The following is a 17246-nucleotide window of genomic DNA, read 5'->3' as shown; positions in this document are numbered from 1 at the left end:
AAATGAAAACCAACCATTATCTTATGTTTGGTCATGTGCAAGGGTCAGGATATGCAGGGGGGTAATGGGAACACAGCGGAGGGCAGAGGTGGTAACTGATTCTGTGTACTGAAGAATACAGGAAGCCAACAAGCAGCTCAGAAAAGAAAGAAAATTCCAAGCAGGGACAGCAAGGCACCCAGAGGCATGGAGATGAGGAAGACTGTGGCGCATCTATTGACCTAACAAGCACTGACAAGGCTGAACCGAGAACCAGACTCTGTCGGACATTGATGACCAAGCAAATAACAGACGCTCACTGCCCTCAGAGAGCTCCCTCTCCAATGGGTCTGCCAAGAGGCACACAGGGTGATGAGTTAAACACAGGAAGCTGTGGGGACCCAAAGGAGACATCAGATCCAGCTCCAGAGGACTGGAGAAGGCTCCCCAGAAAAGATGACACTGGAGTCCCAAAGGCCATATGGGTGAAGAGAAGAAAGACATACGGAAGATTTAGCCCAGAGAACCAAGAGAACTCAGTGGTTGCTTCGAGGTGGGGCAGGGAACAAAGGACAGAGGTGAGCCCAAGGTGAACCTGTGTTTCTGGCAGGTGAATTACACGAGGGAAACCATTGGCCAGGACAGGGAACATGAGAGGAAGAGCCAGTCGGAGGAGAAAGATAAGAAATTCAGTCTTCGCCTATTGAACTTGAGCAACAGGGAGACAGCCAAACGGAGATGTCTAATGTCTGCTGGGATGATGGCTCAGAAACCGGAGAGAGGTCTCGGTTGGGAAGTCAGCGGCAGCTGAAGCCAAGGCTGTGATCTCTCTCTAGTGAGGTTGAGAATGATGACGATGGTGCAACAACGACATGACAGCAGCAAATGTACTCACAGGAGCCAGGCACTGTTTTAACTCCTTTCATCTTCATAACTACTATGACCTCCGTTCTGCAGATTAGCAAACTCTGGCATTGAGATCAAGTAACTGGACAAATGTCACACAGCTAAACAAGGGCAGGGCTGGTTCGAACCCAGGAAGTGTAGCTCCGCTACTTACTGGTGGCCTTAATAAAGGGCCAGCGCTCTGCTAGCAGGCCTGGAAACTCCCCTGCCACTTGGGAAAACCATGAGACGAAGCTGACAGCGGAGCAAGCGGAGGTGGGTGAGCAGGATGCTGAACACTGACAGGAGAACCCAGGAGCCCTGCACAGTCAGGACCCCACACACTTTGCTAGCGAAGAGCTAACACTGCACACACTGGGCGGGCGCAGGCCCTTCAAGGTGAATCAAGCCGAGGCTGAGGCCTCTGACCCCATCTCAATAGCAGCAGGCAGCAGGGAGGGTGGACCTGCCTTGTTATATTTAAAGTTCCAGAACTCCCAGAGAGCATACAGCTCCAAGCCTCTCAGCAGCATTCTAAATTTCTACCACCATCCTTGGGGGACTAGCTGTATTAATTTAAGAACAAAGCAACACACTTCCCAGGGGCATTTTAATTGCCCAGATGAGCTATACAGCCTCAGGGCAGAAGAGGTAAGAGAGACATTTGTGGAAAAGAAAGGCAGGCCATCCAGCCAATGTCCCCAAGCTCAAATAAGTCTCTCTGAGTTATTTAGGGGGGAGTGGTGTTAAACTTACTGAGGAGTAAAAATATCGCCTGCATGATAAAAGTTAAACCATCACCTAAGGCTTTCAGATGACCTAGAAAGATGGTTCTCAAACTCCAGAAACAAGAATTTCCTGGGGCATCTGTTAAAAATGCAAACCTCTGCTCTGCACCCCCTCCAACCCCAATTCCATTCCAACAGGTTAAGGGAGGAAGCGAGCCAGGAATCTGCATTTTGACATACCAGGTGGTCCTAATGGAGGGTCCACACCTTGACAACTGCTGTCCTTTGGAGTGCTGGCCTCATTTCAACACTCCAGCGTAAACTAAGACGTGCCTAAGCATGGGTATTCCCCAAGGTTTAGTCCGCAGACCTCTGCCAGCTTAGCAGGCTTTTCCTTGAGAGTCACCATCTGCTCTTTGAAGAATTCCATCACCAATATTTGAGCACAGTGTCTCCACTCCCAGCCCAATGTCCCACTTCCAACAACCACTCTGCTGAACAGCAGTCCTGCCTCTGCAGGTGCCAGGTAACCCTGCCCACTAGGTTGACAGCCCCAAGATCAGGGACTGGGTCTGTCTTGTCACAGATTATATCAGGCTACTAACTGGCACACAGCGGGCATTTAATAAACACAGCATGGGTGAGTACCTGGACGTAACTTCATCACTTCAATCAATCTCAACATGTTTACAACCGAGTATGTTGTATTTTCCTCCTCAAAACCTGGCTGTCCTTCCCAGCTTCCTTATACCTCTGAAGAGAACCACCTTCTATCCAATAAACCTACCGTTTGGTTGAATCTGTCCCTGTCATTAAGCCATGCTATAGAGCCAATGCTGTGCTAAACTCTGTGCATGAGCTGGGTCATGTGACCCTTGCAAAATCGAGATAAGAAGGAATCACTCTGCCTCCATCTGAAGATGCACCAATTACGTAAGCCCCATGTGACCCTGGGAGGGAGATCAATTTTCATGACTGCTTTACAGATGAAGAAACTGATGCACAGAGAGAAGGTAGCCTGCCCAAGGTTGGAAAACTCATCAGAAGCGGAGGTGAGACTCTAACCCAGACCCTGTGCCCAGCCTGTGCCCTTCTCCAGGCACAATGCCTCTCACGTGAGCACTGACTTATGCCTGATCCCTGGCTGGTTTGGGGCCCGAGTCCTCCAACAAATCCTCTGGGGCGATCACCCTCACTCTCACCTCCCTCAACCGTGTCTCCAGCTCCAGCAGACGATTCTTATCGCTGTGGTCTTGGTGGCTGATTTTTTCCAGCTGTTCCTCCAGCTTCCGGTTCTGGGCCTCCAATTTCCCAGCCTGCGTCTCCAGGTAAAACTTCTGCTGCCTGAGTTCTGAAATCATCTCTTCCTGGGCCTTCCTGGTGGGGGTGGTAAGAGGAACCAAGCAAAAGCACAGTCTCGTCAGAGGTGAGCATGTCCTTTTGGAAGGACAGACAGAAACAGAGTGAGTGATGTGTCTTCTACAGTAAGTGGACACGGTCATTCCCAGGTTAGCCAGGACCTGACCTGGCCTCAGGGTCATTCCCAGGTTAGCTCTGTTCTGACCTGGCCGCGAGAGCATGATCCCAGCATGGGGACGAGTCCCCCACTTTGGGGATTAAGTGTGGTCAAGGGGAGTGCAAGATATACTGACCTTTCACTCTTTGTAGACCTTTTTTTTTTTTTTTGAGTCTGTATAGGAGGGCAGAAAGGGGGCTACTTAGAGTCTAAGAGAACTCTAACCACGCTTTCAGGTGGACTCAGGGGAGGAAAGAGGGCTGAGGAGAAAGAATGCTGTTCCTTCTACTGCTCTGTGAACCATGCTCACCTCTCCCCAGCCTGCTCGAAGCATCAGAAACCAGAATCACTCAAAGACCAAAGAGCAGTCTACCAAGCTGGTTTAAACTAAGATGGGAATGTTTTAGAAGCGCTCTGAAGAGATATTTAAAGAAAAAAAAAACCACTCTGGAGATTGTAATTTAAAGATCAAAGTGCTCCTGGAACAATGAAGAGTCCTTGCTAAACCCCAAACTTCCTCCCCCAGGGTCTAACTTAATAACAGCAAAATAGATGGCCCAATTGGGCACACACAGATCACCTCCGGCTAATCACGGCAGGCAAATCTGGGAACAAGGTCTGCAGCTTTCCAAAAGCAAACTATAAACAGCCTCATTAGAGAGAGCAAAACACTCTATAATCTAACGGCAATTTGAAGCACTTAAGAAAACCCAGCTCAAAAGAGAAGACTCTTAGAATGAGCCCACTTAAGAGAGGGCAAGATTACATAAGTATGGGATGAGGGGCTGGGCCAAACTACAGAAGTAATTAAATCTGCTCCAGCTCCATCAGAGAGGGGAACGGAGTTTATGCCCAGGAGAGAAGATCAAAGTGTAATCACACAGGCAGCTAGAATCTGAATACTTACATGTTCCTCTGGGTAAAAAGACTGCTGTTTGCAGCAAGTTTATTGGCTTCCGACAGCTCCACAATCCTCTGTTCCAGGGATCTGATCTTGGAATCCATAGCATTGATCATCTGAAACACAGGGGACCTCTGAAACCTTACCCTCAGGCAGCTCTCCCAGCACAAGAGTAATGTGAGCCATGTGCCAGGGTAAGGGTCTCTCATCTGAAATGCAGGCCAGGCCGTCTGACCAGAGGCAACAGGCACTCAACTAGTCTGTACCCTGAGGGTCACAGATCTTATTGCTCAAACGATGGCGCTCAGTTGTTTTACCTAAACAGCGACTGCATGTCCCCACACTAGCTAAATGGCTTGCATTAGAAACAGGCAGGAGGCCCCATTCAGGAACCTGACATTCTGCAAGTAAGCAGGCCTCTTTCAATCCCATGGCACCTGCATGTCACCTGGGCCTGCAGGAGCCTCTAACTTGAACCTACAAGTCCATACTTCTCATCACCCATGGAGTTGTCCTTTCCTAAGTGATCCCTTATCACCCAGCCACTGCTGTCCGACATCCTTGAAGGTTTCCCCAACTTAAGGAATCATAAACCAGCAGAGGTCATGGTTAAAAATACCACCTCCCAGGACCCTCCTTTAGAGAGTCTGAGGTGCGAAGGCCAACTACAGAAGTTATTAGGACAGTAGGATCTGAGATAACACGCACTGCCAGTGAGCCTATGAGCAGCAACTTTCTGAAATGCCTGCTTATATGGATTAGAAAGGAGAGATGGACAAGTGAAAGAGCGGACACATGAGGGAGACCAAGGGCCATTGGATGTTCTGTCAGGGGGGCGTTCTGAAGGACAATGTTCTAGCTGATGACAGATTAGCTCTTAGAGAAGAGTGAAAAGGCGAAATTGGCCATGCTGAGCTGCCACCTCCACTGCTTTTAGGAGAGGAAAGTTACCGAGAGAACCACCTGTTCGCAACAAATTCCACCGGGTAAAGCAGAAAGAATAATTCATCAGCTGCAATGGAGTCATCTCAGGTGTGTGGTTCCTGGCATGGTTCACAAACCCTCCTTTGAACACTGGCTTTGCAATTTCTTATACCTACCGCCTTCTGCTCGCTGAGAATTTTGCCTTTCTCGTGGGCCTCCTCCTCATGTCTCTGCATCATATTCTCCAGGCTCTCCTTATCAGCCAGGTCTTTCTTTATCTGATTGTCCAACACCTATGAGAAACAGAAACAAAGGAAGTTAGTTTCCTGAGCAGCAACGCTGAGCAGGGAAGGCTAAACAAGGGCACTTGAGAAAAATGGGAAAAGGAGGTAGGAGGGGAAAAGCAGTTGGAGAGGACAAGCCCTCCAAATTCTGGGGCAAAGAGAGGGTTTGGGAGTCGGTTTCTTAGCTGAAATGGGGTTAAAAAGTCTTACCATGAAATGGCAAGTAACCCATTGACTTGAACTAAGAACTTATTTTGAAATCAGTAGCCAAAAAGACCGAAGAGGTATATCCTAAATGGAGGTGAACTCCAAAATGAAAGAGAAAATAAGATCTCTCTACAGATCTTATCATTTGAAGATATTACCTGAGGACAACTTTATCGTAGCCAATGCACCAGTAGTTTTCAGAATATTGCTTGCTCTTAATTTGCACAAAATGAATCTAGATATCTCTGGGCTCCTATATGAAGAGACAGAAGGCTGGAGACCGAGGAAGTCTGTGCGACCAAGGCTGATGGTCAGAAACAGCCAGGGGCAAGAGGATTTGCCCACCAGTAACGTAGGTGGAGAGTCAACAAAGAAGAGAGAAAAAACGAATGTCTCTTTCCTCTGATCCAGCTGCACAAAAAGTCACTGGAAAGAGAAACCTTTCCCAGGGGAGAGAAACCATGTGTTCTCAGTGCTGAGAATGCCACTCTGAGCACCTACTGTTCCCGAGAGGAAAAATAAAACAGTAATGGTGTCACCATCCGCCAGCTTGATCTAATGTTCCGCAAGCCCTACTGGTTGCCAAAACAACAAGAGAAAAAGAAAGACAACATCATAACTTGTCCAAGCCTTTGACCACAGCCCTGTGTTTCTCATCTGAGAGAATCCACTCTGCTTTTCTGAATGACACCAACTGCATCTGATGCTGGAAAGAAAGCGGAAAGAATTGGGGTCACAGATGGGATTGAAATCTGCCTTTCCCACAATGCCTATTGTGAGGGGACCTTCATAGAGCATGGGGACATCGTCCCTGAAAAGAACCAGTCAGCAGGGAGGGGGTCCACATGATAAAGAAAGGAAAGAAAGATTTCAAAGAGGGCTTTAAACTAGAACCAACTGATGGAAAAAAATAGAATGCAAGTTGGTGGAGAAGAACAAAAGGTGGAGAACAGGTCATGGGAAAAGGGAAGAAGCTCAATAGGATAAGCGGCCCATTCTCTTGGATGTCAGGGCATGATTCTAAAATTATGAACAAGAAAAGGACAGAATCTAGGGTATGATCATAATTATAACTAAAATGGCCTTACAGAGGCGGGATCAGGAAATACAAAGCAGAATAGGCTAAAGAGAACAGTTTCATAAAGATTCCAGGAGGGAAGACAGAAGAAAACAGATCTTTCCCTAACATTCCCTAAACAAAGTTCTCGCCATCTAGAAGGCAGCAGAGACTACATAATATCTAGACCAGGTATGCTCTTTTTTTACAAGGTGCTAAAGCAGTAAAGCACATTTTCGGGGTGCCTCTGCTCAAAAAAAGACCCCAATATTGGCAGTGATGGAACCCAGTAAGAGGTCAGGGTGAGCCGGAAGGAACCAGTCTCGGTCAAGACAGAACATGGCTTTTGACAGGAAAGTCAATGCAATCACACAAATCTCAGAATGAATTTTACGAAGGGTTATTTCCATCATGCAAAGGTGCCAATGGACTCCCGTATACATAAAAGTCTGGATGCCAGAATTCAAACTAAAATGCTGGGTATATAAAGTTTAAAATACACTAAAGTAGGAGGTCATGTTAAAACACTTTGAGGTCACTTCTGGGTTGTTTTCCTATATTTCTTTTAATAAAAAATAACCAAAAGTAACACCAAGGGTAAAAGAAAGAAGGTGTCAAGCTAGTGATGGTGATAATACTGTGTGAGCACATGTATGTTGGATTCTCCAAAAAAGAACCAGTCACCTCTTTGAGAATACCAACCAAATCAATAACAGCATCACCACAAAAATTAAAAGCCTTCTTCACTGTCTGATTTGGAAAGGGAAGAAACAATATTTGAGATATAATGACCAATGTCTGATTCTCTAGAACATAAGAATTGAAGGCTAGGTCCAAAAAGCATTAAAAAATTGTGATGCCATTTTAAAAGGAAATAGATAGGCTGGCATCCATTTCTGATCACCGAATTTATTAATAATAATTGAATTAAAATAATAATTGAATGTATCATTTTATATGGTGGGTAAGATTATTTAGGCTACTTTTTCTACAGAGAATGACTTAAAATGCTAAATGAAATATAGAAAACATTTTCCCAAAAGTGAAAGCAGAAACCCAGAAAGGTAAAAACGGCGCACAGCACTTTTTAACTTGAGGCATTTTTAAACCAAACCAGACTTTCGTTTTTAATAGTCTCAAAGGTTAAGAAGGCAGACAAGTCAAAACCGATGGCCACCCACAAGGTGAGCACACGTTCTCACTCAAGGTCTTGTAGGATTCCCATTAATAATTTCCTAAAGAAAACGAGCAGCTCACCACGCACACAGGAGACAGGCACTGTGAAAAAGAACCAAGAGAAACAACAAAGCAGAAGAAGACCTTCAGATACTTCAGATATTGGAATTATCAGACACAGATCATAAAACAAATATGCTTAATCATTTAAAAAAATAAAAGACAAGCTTAGAAATGAATGCATGAAATAGGAAAATTATTGTCTTAAAAAATCTAGGAAACTTGGGAAAGAACTAAATAGAATGTCTAGAAACAAACAAACAAAAAATACAGTAACTGAAATTTTCAACTCCATGGGTAGGTTTAACAGCAGATTATACAGGTAAGAACTAATAAAATGGAAAATCTGTCAGACCCTGCCCAGAATGTAGCACTAACGGATAAAGAAATGGAAACTAGAAACAAAGGGTAGACTGTTGGTTATTTTACCACATGCCTAATCAAATTCTCAAAGGAAAAGGAAAAAGAGAAGGGGAAGAGACAATATTTGAGATATAGTGATAGACAATTTTCTGGAAATATTAAAAATACCAATACATTCAAAGCTCAGTATATTTCAAGCAGGATACATAAAAATAAATCTGCACCTAGACACACTGCAGTAAAACTTCAGAAAATTAAAGACAAAGCAACATTTATATAGAGTCAAAAGGGGAAAACAATAAATTACTTTCAAAGATAGCAACAGTTAGATTGACAGCTGACTTCTCAATAACAGTCTTAAAACCCAAAAGTCAATGGAATGATAATTGCCAACCTAGAATTATACCCAAGCAAAATATCTTTCAAGAATGAGATTGAAATAAAGACATTTTCAGACAAACAGAACAGAGAGCTTGTCACCAGCAGAACTTCGCCAAAGAATATCAAAGATACACTTTAGACTTATTAGAGGGATCACTTCATAAATTATGTCTAACCACCATGCTTACACCTGAAACTAATATAATATTGAATGTCAACTGTAATTGAAAAATTAAAAAACTTGTTTTTGAGGATATGCTTTAAACAAACAAACCAAAAAAGTTTCTCAGGTCTGAGATGCAGCAAGGCAATAAAAACAAAGAACGTGGTCAATCTATCTAAATCAAAACTATCATAGACTGAATGAAAGTGGGTCAAAAATATTTAAAAAATAAAATTGAGATACAAAATGACCAAGCTTTTAAAATAAATTTTTGAAGCTCTAATAGCCATGCCCCTACATGGGTAATACAACAAAGCCTTCCACAGTGGCCTGAAGACAGTGTTCATCCCAGACAGTCCTTTGATCAAGCAAGAACTGGCCCGAAGTGCCCAGGAAGAGAGAGAAGCTACGTGGTGCTCTAGGATGAATGCCAGGGAAGATCAGAAAGTGTCTTTACTTTAATTTTTTCCTCATAGTGCTGCTCTTTCTGCTTCAGGTGGACCTCTAGGTGCTGGGCTGAGATCTGGGCCTCCCGGTGCTTCTCCTCCAGCTCCTGGACACAAAAGAACAGACAGTCAGGTGTGCAAAGGGCAGGCCATAGCCAGTGTGTTAGACATTCACAGGAAACATGACTTTGGCACAGGCAGCACAGGCAACAGGCATCTGTTCCTTCATCACTAGCCCTAAGGCTCTTGGGAAGGAAATCACCACCAAGCCTTGGCCTGGCCTTCCCAAGTCCAAGTATACACACATATACACACACAGCTGGTGGGCAGAATCAGAAATCTGTCAGTGTGACAGGTCAAACAAAGGCAGCTCTTCATATCTGCATAGAGAAATAAGAGTAACAAGGCAACACTTGAACGTTTAGCACAGCGCAAAGCCCTGACCACTATCTTGAGCTTCAGGCCATTTTCACTGCTATGACAGCCTTAAATGAGAAAGTAACTTTAATTTATTTTAAATTTAAAGTTAATTTATTATGATAAAAAAGTATTTTGTATTTTTTCTCATTAACAAAGTGATTGCTCAAGAACCCTCGCTGAGAAGGAAAACTCATGTTACATTTCAAACACTTTTGAGTTTTGAATGATTATTTCAACTAACTGACTGGTATGCAGAATATGAGAATGGAGACATTCATATGATCTAATGTGTATATCAGCAATTTTCAACCTTTTCCATCTCATGACACACATACAGTAATTACTTAAATGCTATGGCACATCAAAAAATATATTTTTTGCCAATCTGACAAAAAATAGGTGTAATTTTGATTCATTCACATCAGACAGCTATTGTTGTGTTGGCTGTTGTCACTTTTTTATTTGACAATCTAAGGGAAAAGAGGTCAGGTATTGCATGTTTTAAAAATTTTTGCAGCACACCAGTTGAAAATCGCTGGTTTGTGTGATACAAGCTAATGGTAACAAAGCAGAACATAAAACCTACTGATAATAATGACATAAATATGTACACATATATGTTATAGATAGAAGAGAATTTGGAGTAATATAAATAGCTCAAATTTAATGTTCTCTGCATTCTTTTATTAAGTATTCTGCTTTTAAACAAACTTGTAATTCATTTGAAAATTATACCAATTCATTTGCCAATGTATCATAAACTGACTTGTGAAAGGCAGCATTCAATTCACTGAAACATTCTCTAAATGCAGATATCATATCCGCATCTACATTAAGTCTTATGAATCTAGGCCCATTAGTTCATTACTAACATAAAAAGTTATTACTCCAAAACTAAGATAACAAAAACAAACAAAAAGTTATTAGTTATTACTCCAAGTTTTCATCTCTTGACACTATTATGACTTTTTTTTTTGAAGTGGGAAGTAATTACGAGAATTTTGAAGAATGAAGAAATTATACAGGGAATGTTCAAAAAATGGGAAAAAATACTTCCAAATTCACATGCACATAAAATGTTACTGATCAAGCTTTTGAAATTCTAAAGTCTGCAAGCATTGGCTTTGTTTTGGGGGCCAGTGAAGTGTTCAATTTTAAGACGAGGTACACAAAATCTGTTGTAATCTAGCAAATATGATCTTGAAAAATTGAATATAAACAAAATTTTAATTAATAAAAACATAATTTAAGGGCTTGATGTGTACTAAAGGATCCTCTGCAATGACTTCTTTTATTAAAGCAAAAGACTTTGCTATATAATGAGATCCCCAATGATCTGTGTTGAAAGTTCCTACCAGATAGCAAATATTTTAAAGCAGATGACATTTTGGGATCTGCTGCAAGCTTCATCATTATATAACAGTATTAAAGACCACCTCTGCCCATGTCCTAGATCAGCCGTGGGCAAACTACGGCCCGCGGGCCGAATTCGGCCCGTTTGAAATGAATAAAACTAAAAAAAAAAAAGACCGTACCCTTTTATGTAATGATGTTTACTTTGAATTTATATTAGTTCACAGAAACACTCCATCCATGCTTTTGTTCCGGCCCTCTGGTCCAGTTTAAGAACCCATTGTGGCCCTCAAGTCAAAAAGTTTGCCCACCCCTGTCCTAGATACTTCGCAGCCTAAGCACAGGGTTCTTGAGCAAAAGGCACCTTCCGATAAATGAAGTCACAGCCACAGAGGAACTTGGGCAGCTGGCAACATACATTCAAACAAAGAAATATGCTTACTTTATCTTTGTTATAAATAACTTGATAATCTTCTTTTGTTAGTTTCAGTCCTCATAAGATAGCACAGGAATGGAAATCTGAATCTAAAACAGGTCAAGAACTCAGATACCTGAGACTGGCAACTTTAAGACCAAATTTCTGGTCTATATATAAATGGGAGTTTACGATATACAATCAAAGAATGTGGAGCTCTATTCTCCTACATATTAATTGCAAATGACCTTTGGAAAAGCAGATATGCTAAAATCTGACTTCTTGGCAGTTTGGCATTTTTTGTTGTTGTTGTCATTTTTTAAAACATTATCTTTTCTATATGTATTGGATCAAACTCTTCAGTCCTGTTACATAAACACTGTTGTTCGCTGCTATATTTCCAGCTCCTAGTACAGTGCCTGGCACATAGTAGAAGCTCATTAAATATTTGTTGAATGAATGAATGAACACATCACCAGTAAACAGAGAAACACTTTGCAACCGCAAGAGACTTAACCACTTCATTTGCACAAAGCAAGGGATAGTGGTGGTGGATCTCGGTGGGACCTAATTTTACTCACAATAAAATTCACACACTTGACAATTGCCAAGAGAAACTTTGATGACGGAAAAAGAGAACGGAAAGGGTAGAACAACAGTCACATTTGCCTTTGCGTACAGACGTATATATGAAGACTGTGTGCCCACACAAAACAATCGAACCAATTTCTCTTTCACCTGTTTGCTCAAGAGCATCCATACGCTCGTGAATATATACAAACATAGAAATGTAAAGTTTTAAAGGGTGTTTCTTTAAAAAATATTAAGTACAGGCCTATAAGTTGGCTATTCTTGAGTTCATATATGACTCATTTCCCAGAAGTGATGCAGAGAGAGAGAGAAAGAGAGAAGTGACCTGCTCACCACCTCGCCTCCTTGTGGCAGAGAGAACAGCCGACTACTCCAGAGTCGCTTCTGGGGCGGGGGAGGAAGGAGCTATGAACAGACTCCAAGTCATCACTAAGGGGCATCAAATTCCTGCCTTTGGGACTGAGATCCAAGGGGAGTCCTTCAAAGGTTCACCTGTGTTCCACCCTGGCAGGCAAAACTTTAACCCATCTGCAAATCCCGCCCAAAGCCTTCCTGATTAAAGTTAAATTGGTCACCAGAACTGAAAACAGAATCATGATTACAAAGCTAAAAAAAAGACTACATCTAAGGAAATTGAAAAATAATAATAAGAACCAACTGTGGCAGAGAGAGTGAGTGGGTGAACATTGCTATGACAAATACTACTCTGAGAAAAACAATTCTGCGTGACTAATTTCTTCTCCAAAAACAAGAATCTGGGCTTTGGTCTTAAAGGTCTAAAGCCCTACCGTTTTTTAAATTGGCAATGCAAGTTAACAGCCATACAAACCCCTGCTCATAGGAAGGAAATGCTCCTGGAGAAATCTATGGGAAATAACAGAGTATGCAAATCCATAATTTAAAATGCCAGGCAGTAGCAAACAGAGCAAAAATAAAAAATGTTTACGGATCTGTTACCAGTGCTGAAATGTCCAACATTTGATTATTCATACTGTTCTCTGATGTGGTGTTCACTGAAATCACTTCTCTTAATTCACCTACTTGGTGATACCTCCCCTCTGATGGTACTTAATGCTTCTTTTTACCCCCTTCCCTCTGCAACCTCTAACCTGTTATCTTTTAACTTTTCAGCTTTGGTTCCCGCTCACCAGAATTTTATCAGCCATCTGCTGGATCTGTTGGGATTTTGTCTGGATGTCATCCTTCAGTCTGTTTTCTCTACGCTCCATGGTCTCTAGCCTCTTTACCTTGTTCTCCAGAGAATGGCGACGTTCCTGTAGATCGTGAATCAGAGAGTTTTAATGGGGTAACCGCTACGGGCATAAGGCCTGCACTCGAGGCGGGAAGAGAAGTCTCAGGCACCCGCACCAACAGCGAAGAAAATAAAGACTCTAGAATTCAAGTACTTGGTTGTGAAGGTTACAGGAGTGCATTCATTCATTCAAATATTTACCAAGCACCTACTATTTGCAGAAGTACCACACTAGGCATCACGGAAAATACAGAGAGGAAGCCGACATAGCTCCTGCCCTTGCAGAAGGTAAGACAAACACAGGTAAACATAATATAGGTGAAGAAGGGAAGAGCCATAAAGCAAACAGGTACAGAGTGCTGTGGAAGGTTGGAGGCAGGAAAGGGGACTTTTTACCCAACAGGTGAGGGGAAGAGTCACAGAGACGTGAGTTCTGGAACAGTCTGGGATGGGGGAGGGCAGAAGAGGAGGATGGAAGACCTCTCAGACAAAGGCAGGCATGTTAGCAGAAACACGGAGGTGGTCAAGAGCCAGGTTAGGCCCAGCTGAAGCCTGGAGCAGCTACATCTTCAGATGTGTGATGGGGAAGAGCAGGAGAAAAGGTAAAATTCAAAAAGGTGGGTCAAATAGTTGCGAGTGTCATGTACCAGGCTCAGGGCTGCGACTAAGATATATGGAAGTCCTAAAAGCTTTGGGATGGGGTAGTGGTTGTTGATGAGCCTTCTTCTGAGTCCATGCGTCTTACTATATGAGCTAGCTGGGAGGAAAGACCGGAAGCAGAAGGCAAAAAAAATCACTACTGTCCAGTGAAGAGGAAGAGGACCTGGTCTATGAGGAGGCCGACAGAAATGGCAAGCAGGGGATGAACGGAGGAGACAGGGCGGCTTTTGTTTATAGGACTGAGTAGCTCACTGAATAGCAGGGCCCACAGATCCAAGGAAAAGCAGATAGGATGTCAAGGTTTCAAGCCTGGGGTGACTAGATGAATGATGGTGGCCCTGACCACCATGAGGAAATTAAGAAGGGAACTCAGTTCGTGGGGGAAGACCCTGAGTCCATTCTAGATTTGATGCACGATTCAGATACCCAGTCCAGATGTCAGGGGAGCAGTGGGAAATACTGACTGGAACATGGGTGAGGATGGCCCCAAAGAGACATGAGCAAGCAGGGTCACGCCAGCACGGTGTAGGGAAAGCAGAAGGGCGGCAACAGGGACATGGTTAAATCAACTGGCACATCCACTCTGTAGAGCAATCACCAAGCAGCTAGGGGAGATAGACAGGAGAAAAGGGGAAGTGTCACTTTTTATTCTATGTTCAGTATGTTTTAAGTTTTTGACAATGAGAAGACACTCGTATGTTTGCTATATCACTATATAAACGATTTCAACAACAACAACAACAACAAAGAATTTGAGGGAGAGAAGACACCCAGAAATTCAGATCTGGGAAGTCATCGACACAGGTAATAGCTGAAGCCTTGGAAATCAATGTTATTATTACTGTGGGGAAAAGGCAAGGAAAAACAGGGTACAGAGAGAAGAAAAGAAAAACTCAGGGATGGCGTTAGTCTGCCTATATAAACATACACAAATCCTCCCAGATGAGTGAGCAGGTCAGAGGAAAACAGAAAGGAAAAGCTTTCATCAAAACATCTTTCTACTTGAAGCTGCTGTGACAAATCTTTCTTCCCCTTTGGGAAAACATTTCCAAGCCTCTCAAGTTTCAAAAATATTTGCAGAAGGGAAAACAGTTTGGTCAGACATAAGCAAGAGGTGTCTTTGCAGTTCCTCTCCCTTGGCACAGCCAAAGGCTGGTCACTGTCACTCCCACGTGGCCACGCCAGGGTCCAGGGTCAGTTCACCAGGGACTGGCAGTCCCCTGCTCACCTCGGCTTCCACCAGCTTCTTTTTTATGCCTTCGGAAGAATCCTCGCGGTTCTGCAGCTTCTCCAGCTCGCGCTCGGCGCGCTCCTTCGCCTGGCGGATATTCTGCAGCAGCTCGGTGGCCTCGGTGCTGGCTTTTACAGCCTGCCAGGAAAGAGGGGACAGGAGATGGATGGCCACGTTTATTCCATTTTCTAAATGGGGAAAATCAGGGACACTAGAATGTCCATTTTAAAAAACAGATAAACATTCATTTCATTATGAAGTTTGTCTAATTCTAAGATGCACGTACATATTTTTTTAACATCGCTGAATTTGGAATGCATCCTACACTGAAAATTGACAGCATTTTTTCCATCTCGGGGTATGTGAGATAATGGTGCATCTGATGTGAGATAATGGTGTACCTGATAATCATTATCATCTTAGATTCAATGCAGTGTAGTCAATGCAAACACAAAAGTCTAGAAGGATTTATCTACCCAGGTAATAATGTATTTACCTCGAAGCATTAATTTTCTCCTCATTTAATTATCTCACTTTCTAATTTTCCTATAGAGAAGTTGTACCACATTTACAAGCAAACAAGATAAAAACAGTAATTTCAACTATTTTTCAAAGGGCACAACAGCCATAGTGTTCATGGTAATTCGCCAATCCATGTGTTGTTGTTTTTTTAAATAACACATTTTGAAGTTAATTTTTATGTGGGTCTTCATTATACTTCTACTCTTATAGCATCATTGTAAAGATCTGAGTTTAAGAGACCAACAACCTCACACTTAGTTGCTTTTTAAAAATATGTATTTTATTGATTTTTTTACAGAGAGGAAGGGAGAAGGAGAGGAATAAAGAGTTAGAAACATCGATGAGAGAGAAACATCAATTCAGCTGCTTCCTGCACACTCCCGACTGGGGATGTGCCCGCAACCAAGGTACATGCCCTTGACCAGAATCGAACCTGGGCCCCTTCAGTCCGCAGGCCGACGTTCTATCCACTGAGCCAAACCGGTCAGGGCAGTTACTTTAAATTAAAATTTAAAAAAGTAGAAACTCAAAATTTTAAAATGGAAACTGCAAGAAAACTCCAGTTTCGAGACCAGCACTGTCCACATGGGAGCCACTAGCCATGTGTGGCCCTGGAACACCTGAAAGTGGCTGGTGTGACTGAGAATTACATTCTTTTTTAAAAAAATATATTTTTATTGATTTCAGAGAGAGGAAGAAAGAGGGAGTAAGACAGAAACATTAATGATGAGAGAGAATCATTGATCAGCTGCCCTCTGCATGCCCCCCACTGGGGATCAAGCCCGCAACCTGGCATGTGCCCTTGACTGGAAATGAACCTGGGACCCTTCAGTCTGCAGGCCAACGCTCTATCCACTGAGCCAAATTGGCTAGGGCGGGAACTCCATTCTTTATTTAAGTTCAATATATTTAAAAACTGAAATAGTGTAAATGTCTTAATATTGACATACACGCTACCATGATATATTGAATTAAATAAACTATACTATTCAAATAATTCCACCTGTTTCTTTTTGTTTTTCCTAATAAGCCTACTAGAATATTTTAAATTACATCTGTGGCTGATAATTGTGGCTTGCATCACACTTCTATTGGAGAGCACAGTTCTAGGTGAAAACAGGATTGCTTACGCAAGCTACTAGCTAAAAGAGGCAGTAAAGCTTTCATTAGTGGCTCAAGAACAGGCAAGAAGGGAAGAAATGAATAAACAAAATGTGGAAGATACAGACAATGGGATATTATGCAGCCCTGAAGAAGGAAATCCTGTCACGTGCCACAAAGTCGCTGAAACTCAGGATATTATGCTAAGTGAAATAAACCAGTCACAAAAGGACAAATGCTGTATTATTCTACTCATATGAAGTACCTAAAGCAGTAAGACCATACTAGCAGAAACACAATATGAAAAGGTGGTTCCCAAGGGCAGGGGCTTTCAGGGAAAGGGGGATTCGTGTTGGCAGGTATGGAGTTTCAGTGTTGCAAGACGGACAAGTTCTAGCGCTCCATTGTACAACATTGTGAATGTACTTAACATTACTGAACTATACACGTAAAATGGTTACGATGGTAAATTTAATGTTATGTTTTTTTACCACAATTTTTGTAAAAAGAGTAAGTAAGAAGGAGTTCTCCTACACTAAGCCAATAAACACATTCACAAGCATCCACAAGGCATGTCTCAGAACCACATTCATTCTGGCTCTTTTGTTGGTATTTCCAGGGTTCAACTAGC

General features: G+C 42.5%; 1 protein-coding gene across 4 annotated transcripts in view; it reads right to left on the bottom strand.

The window, feature by feature from the left end:
- CIT (citron rho-interacting serine/threonine kinase) overlaps positions 1–17246 on the bottom strand; it is a 165700-nt gene that overhangs the window by 56172 nt on the left and 92282 nt on the right. For 3 of the 4 annotated variants that reach the window (XM_014537689.1, XM_005863774.2, XM_014537690.1), the window contains exons 16-21: positions 14990–15130; positions 12998–13123; positions 9082–9177; positions 5110–5226; positions 4016–4125; positions 2795–2969 (exon numbers count right to left, since the gene is read on the bottom strand). In XM_014537689.1, coding sequence (XP_014393175.1) covers positions 2795–2969; positions 4016–4125; positions 5110–5226; positions 9082–9177; positions 12998–13123; positions 14990–15130 — 765 coding nt within the window. The remainder of the gene's footprint in view (positions 1–2794; positions 2970–4015; positions 4126–5109; positions 5227–9081; positions 9178–12997; positions 13124–14989; positions 15131–17246) is intronic. The other variant, XM_005863775.2, reaches the window with a different exon arrangement.

This window comes from Myotis brandtii, unplaced genomic scaffold (genome assembly GCF_000412655.1).
Source record: "Myotis brandtii unplaced genomic scaffold, ASM41265v1 scaffold181, whole genome shotgun sequence".
NCBI lineage: Eukaryota > Metazoa > Chordata > Mammalia > Chiroptera > Vespertilionidae > Myotis > Myotis brandtii.
The sequence above is the reverse complement of the archived record's forward strand: the minus strand, read 5'-3'. Positions and strand labels throughout refer to the sequence as shown.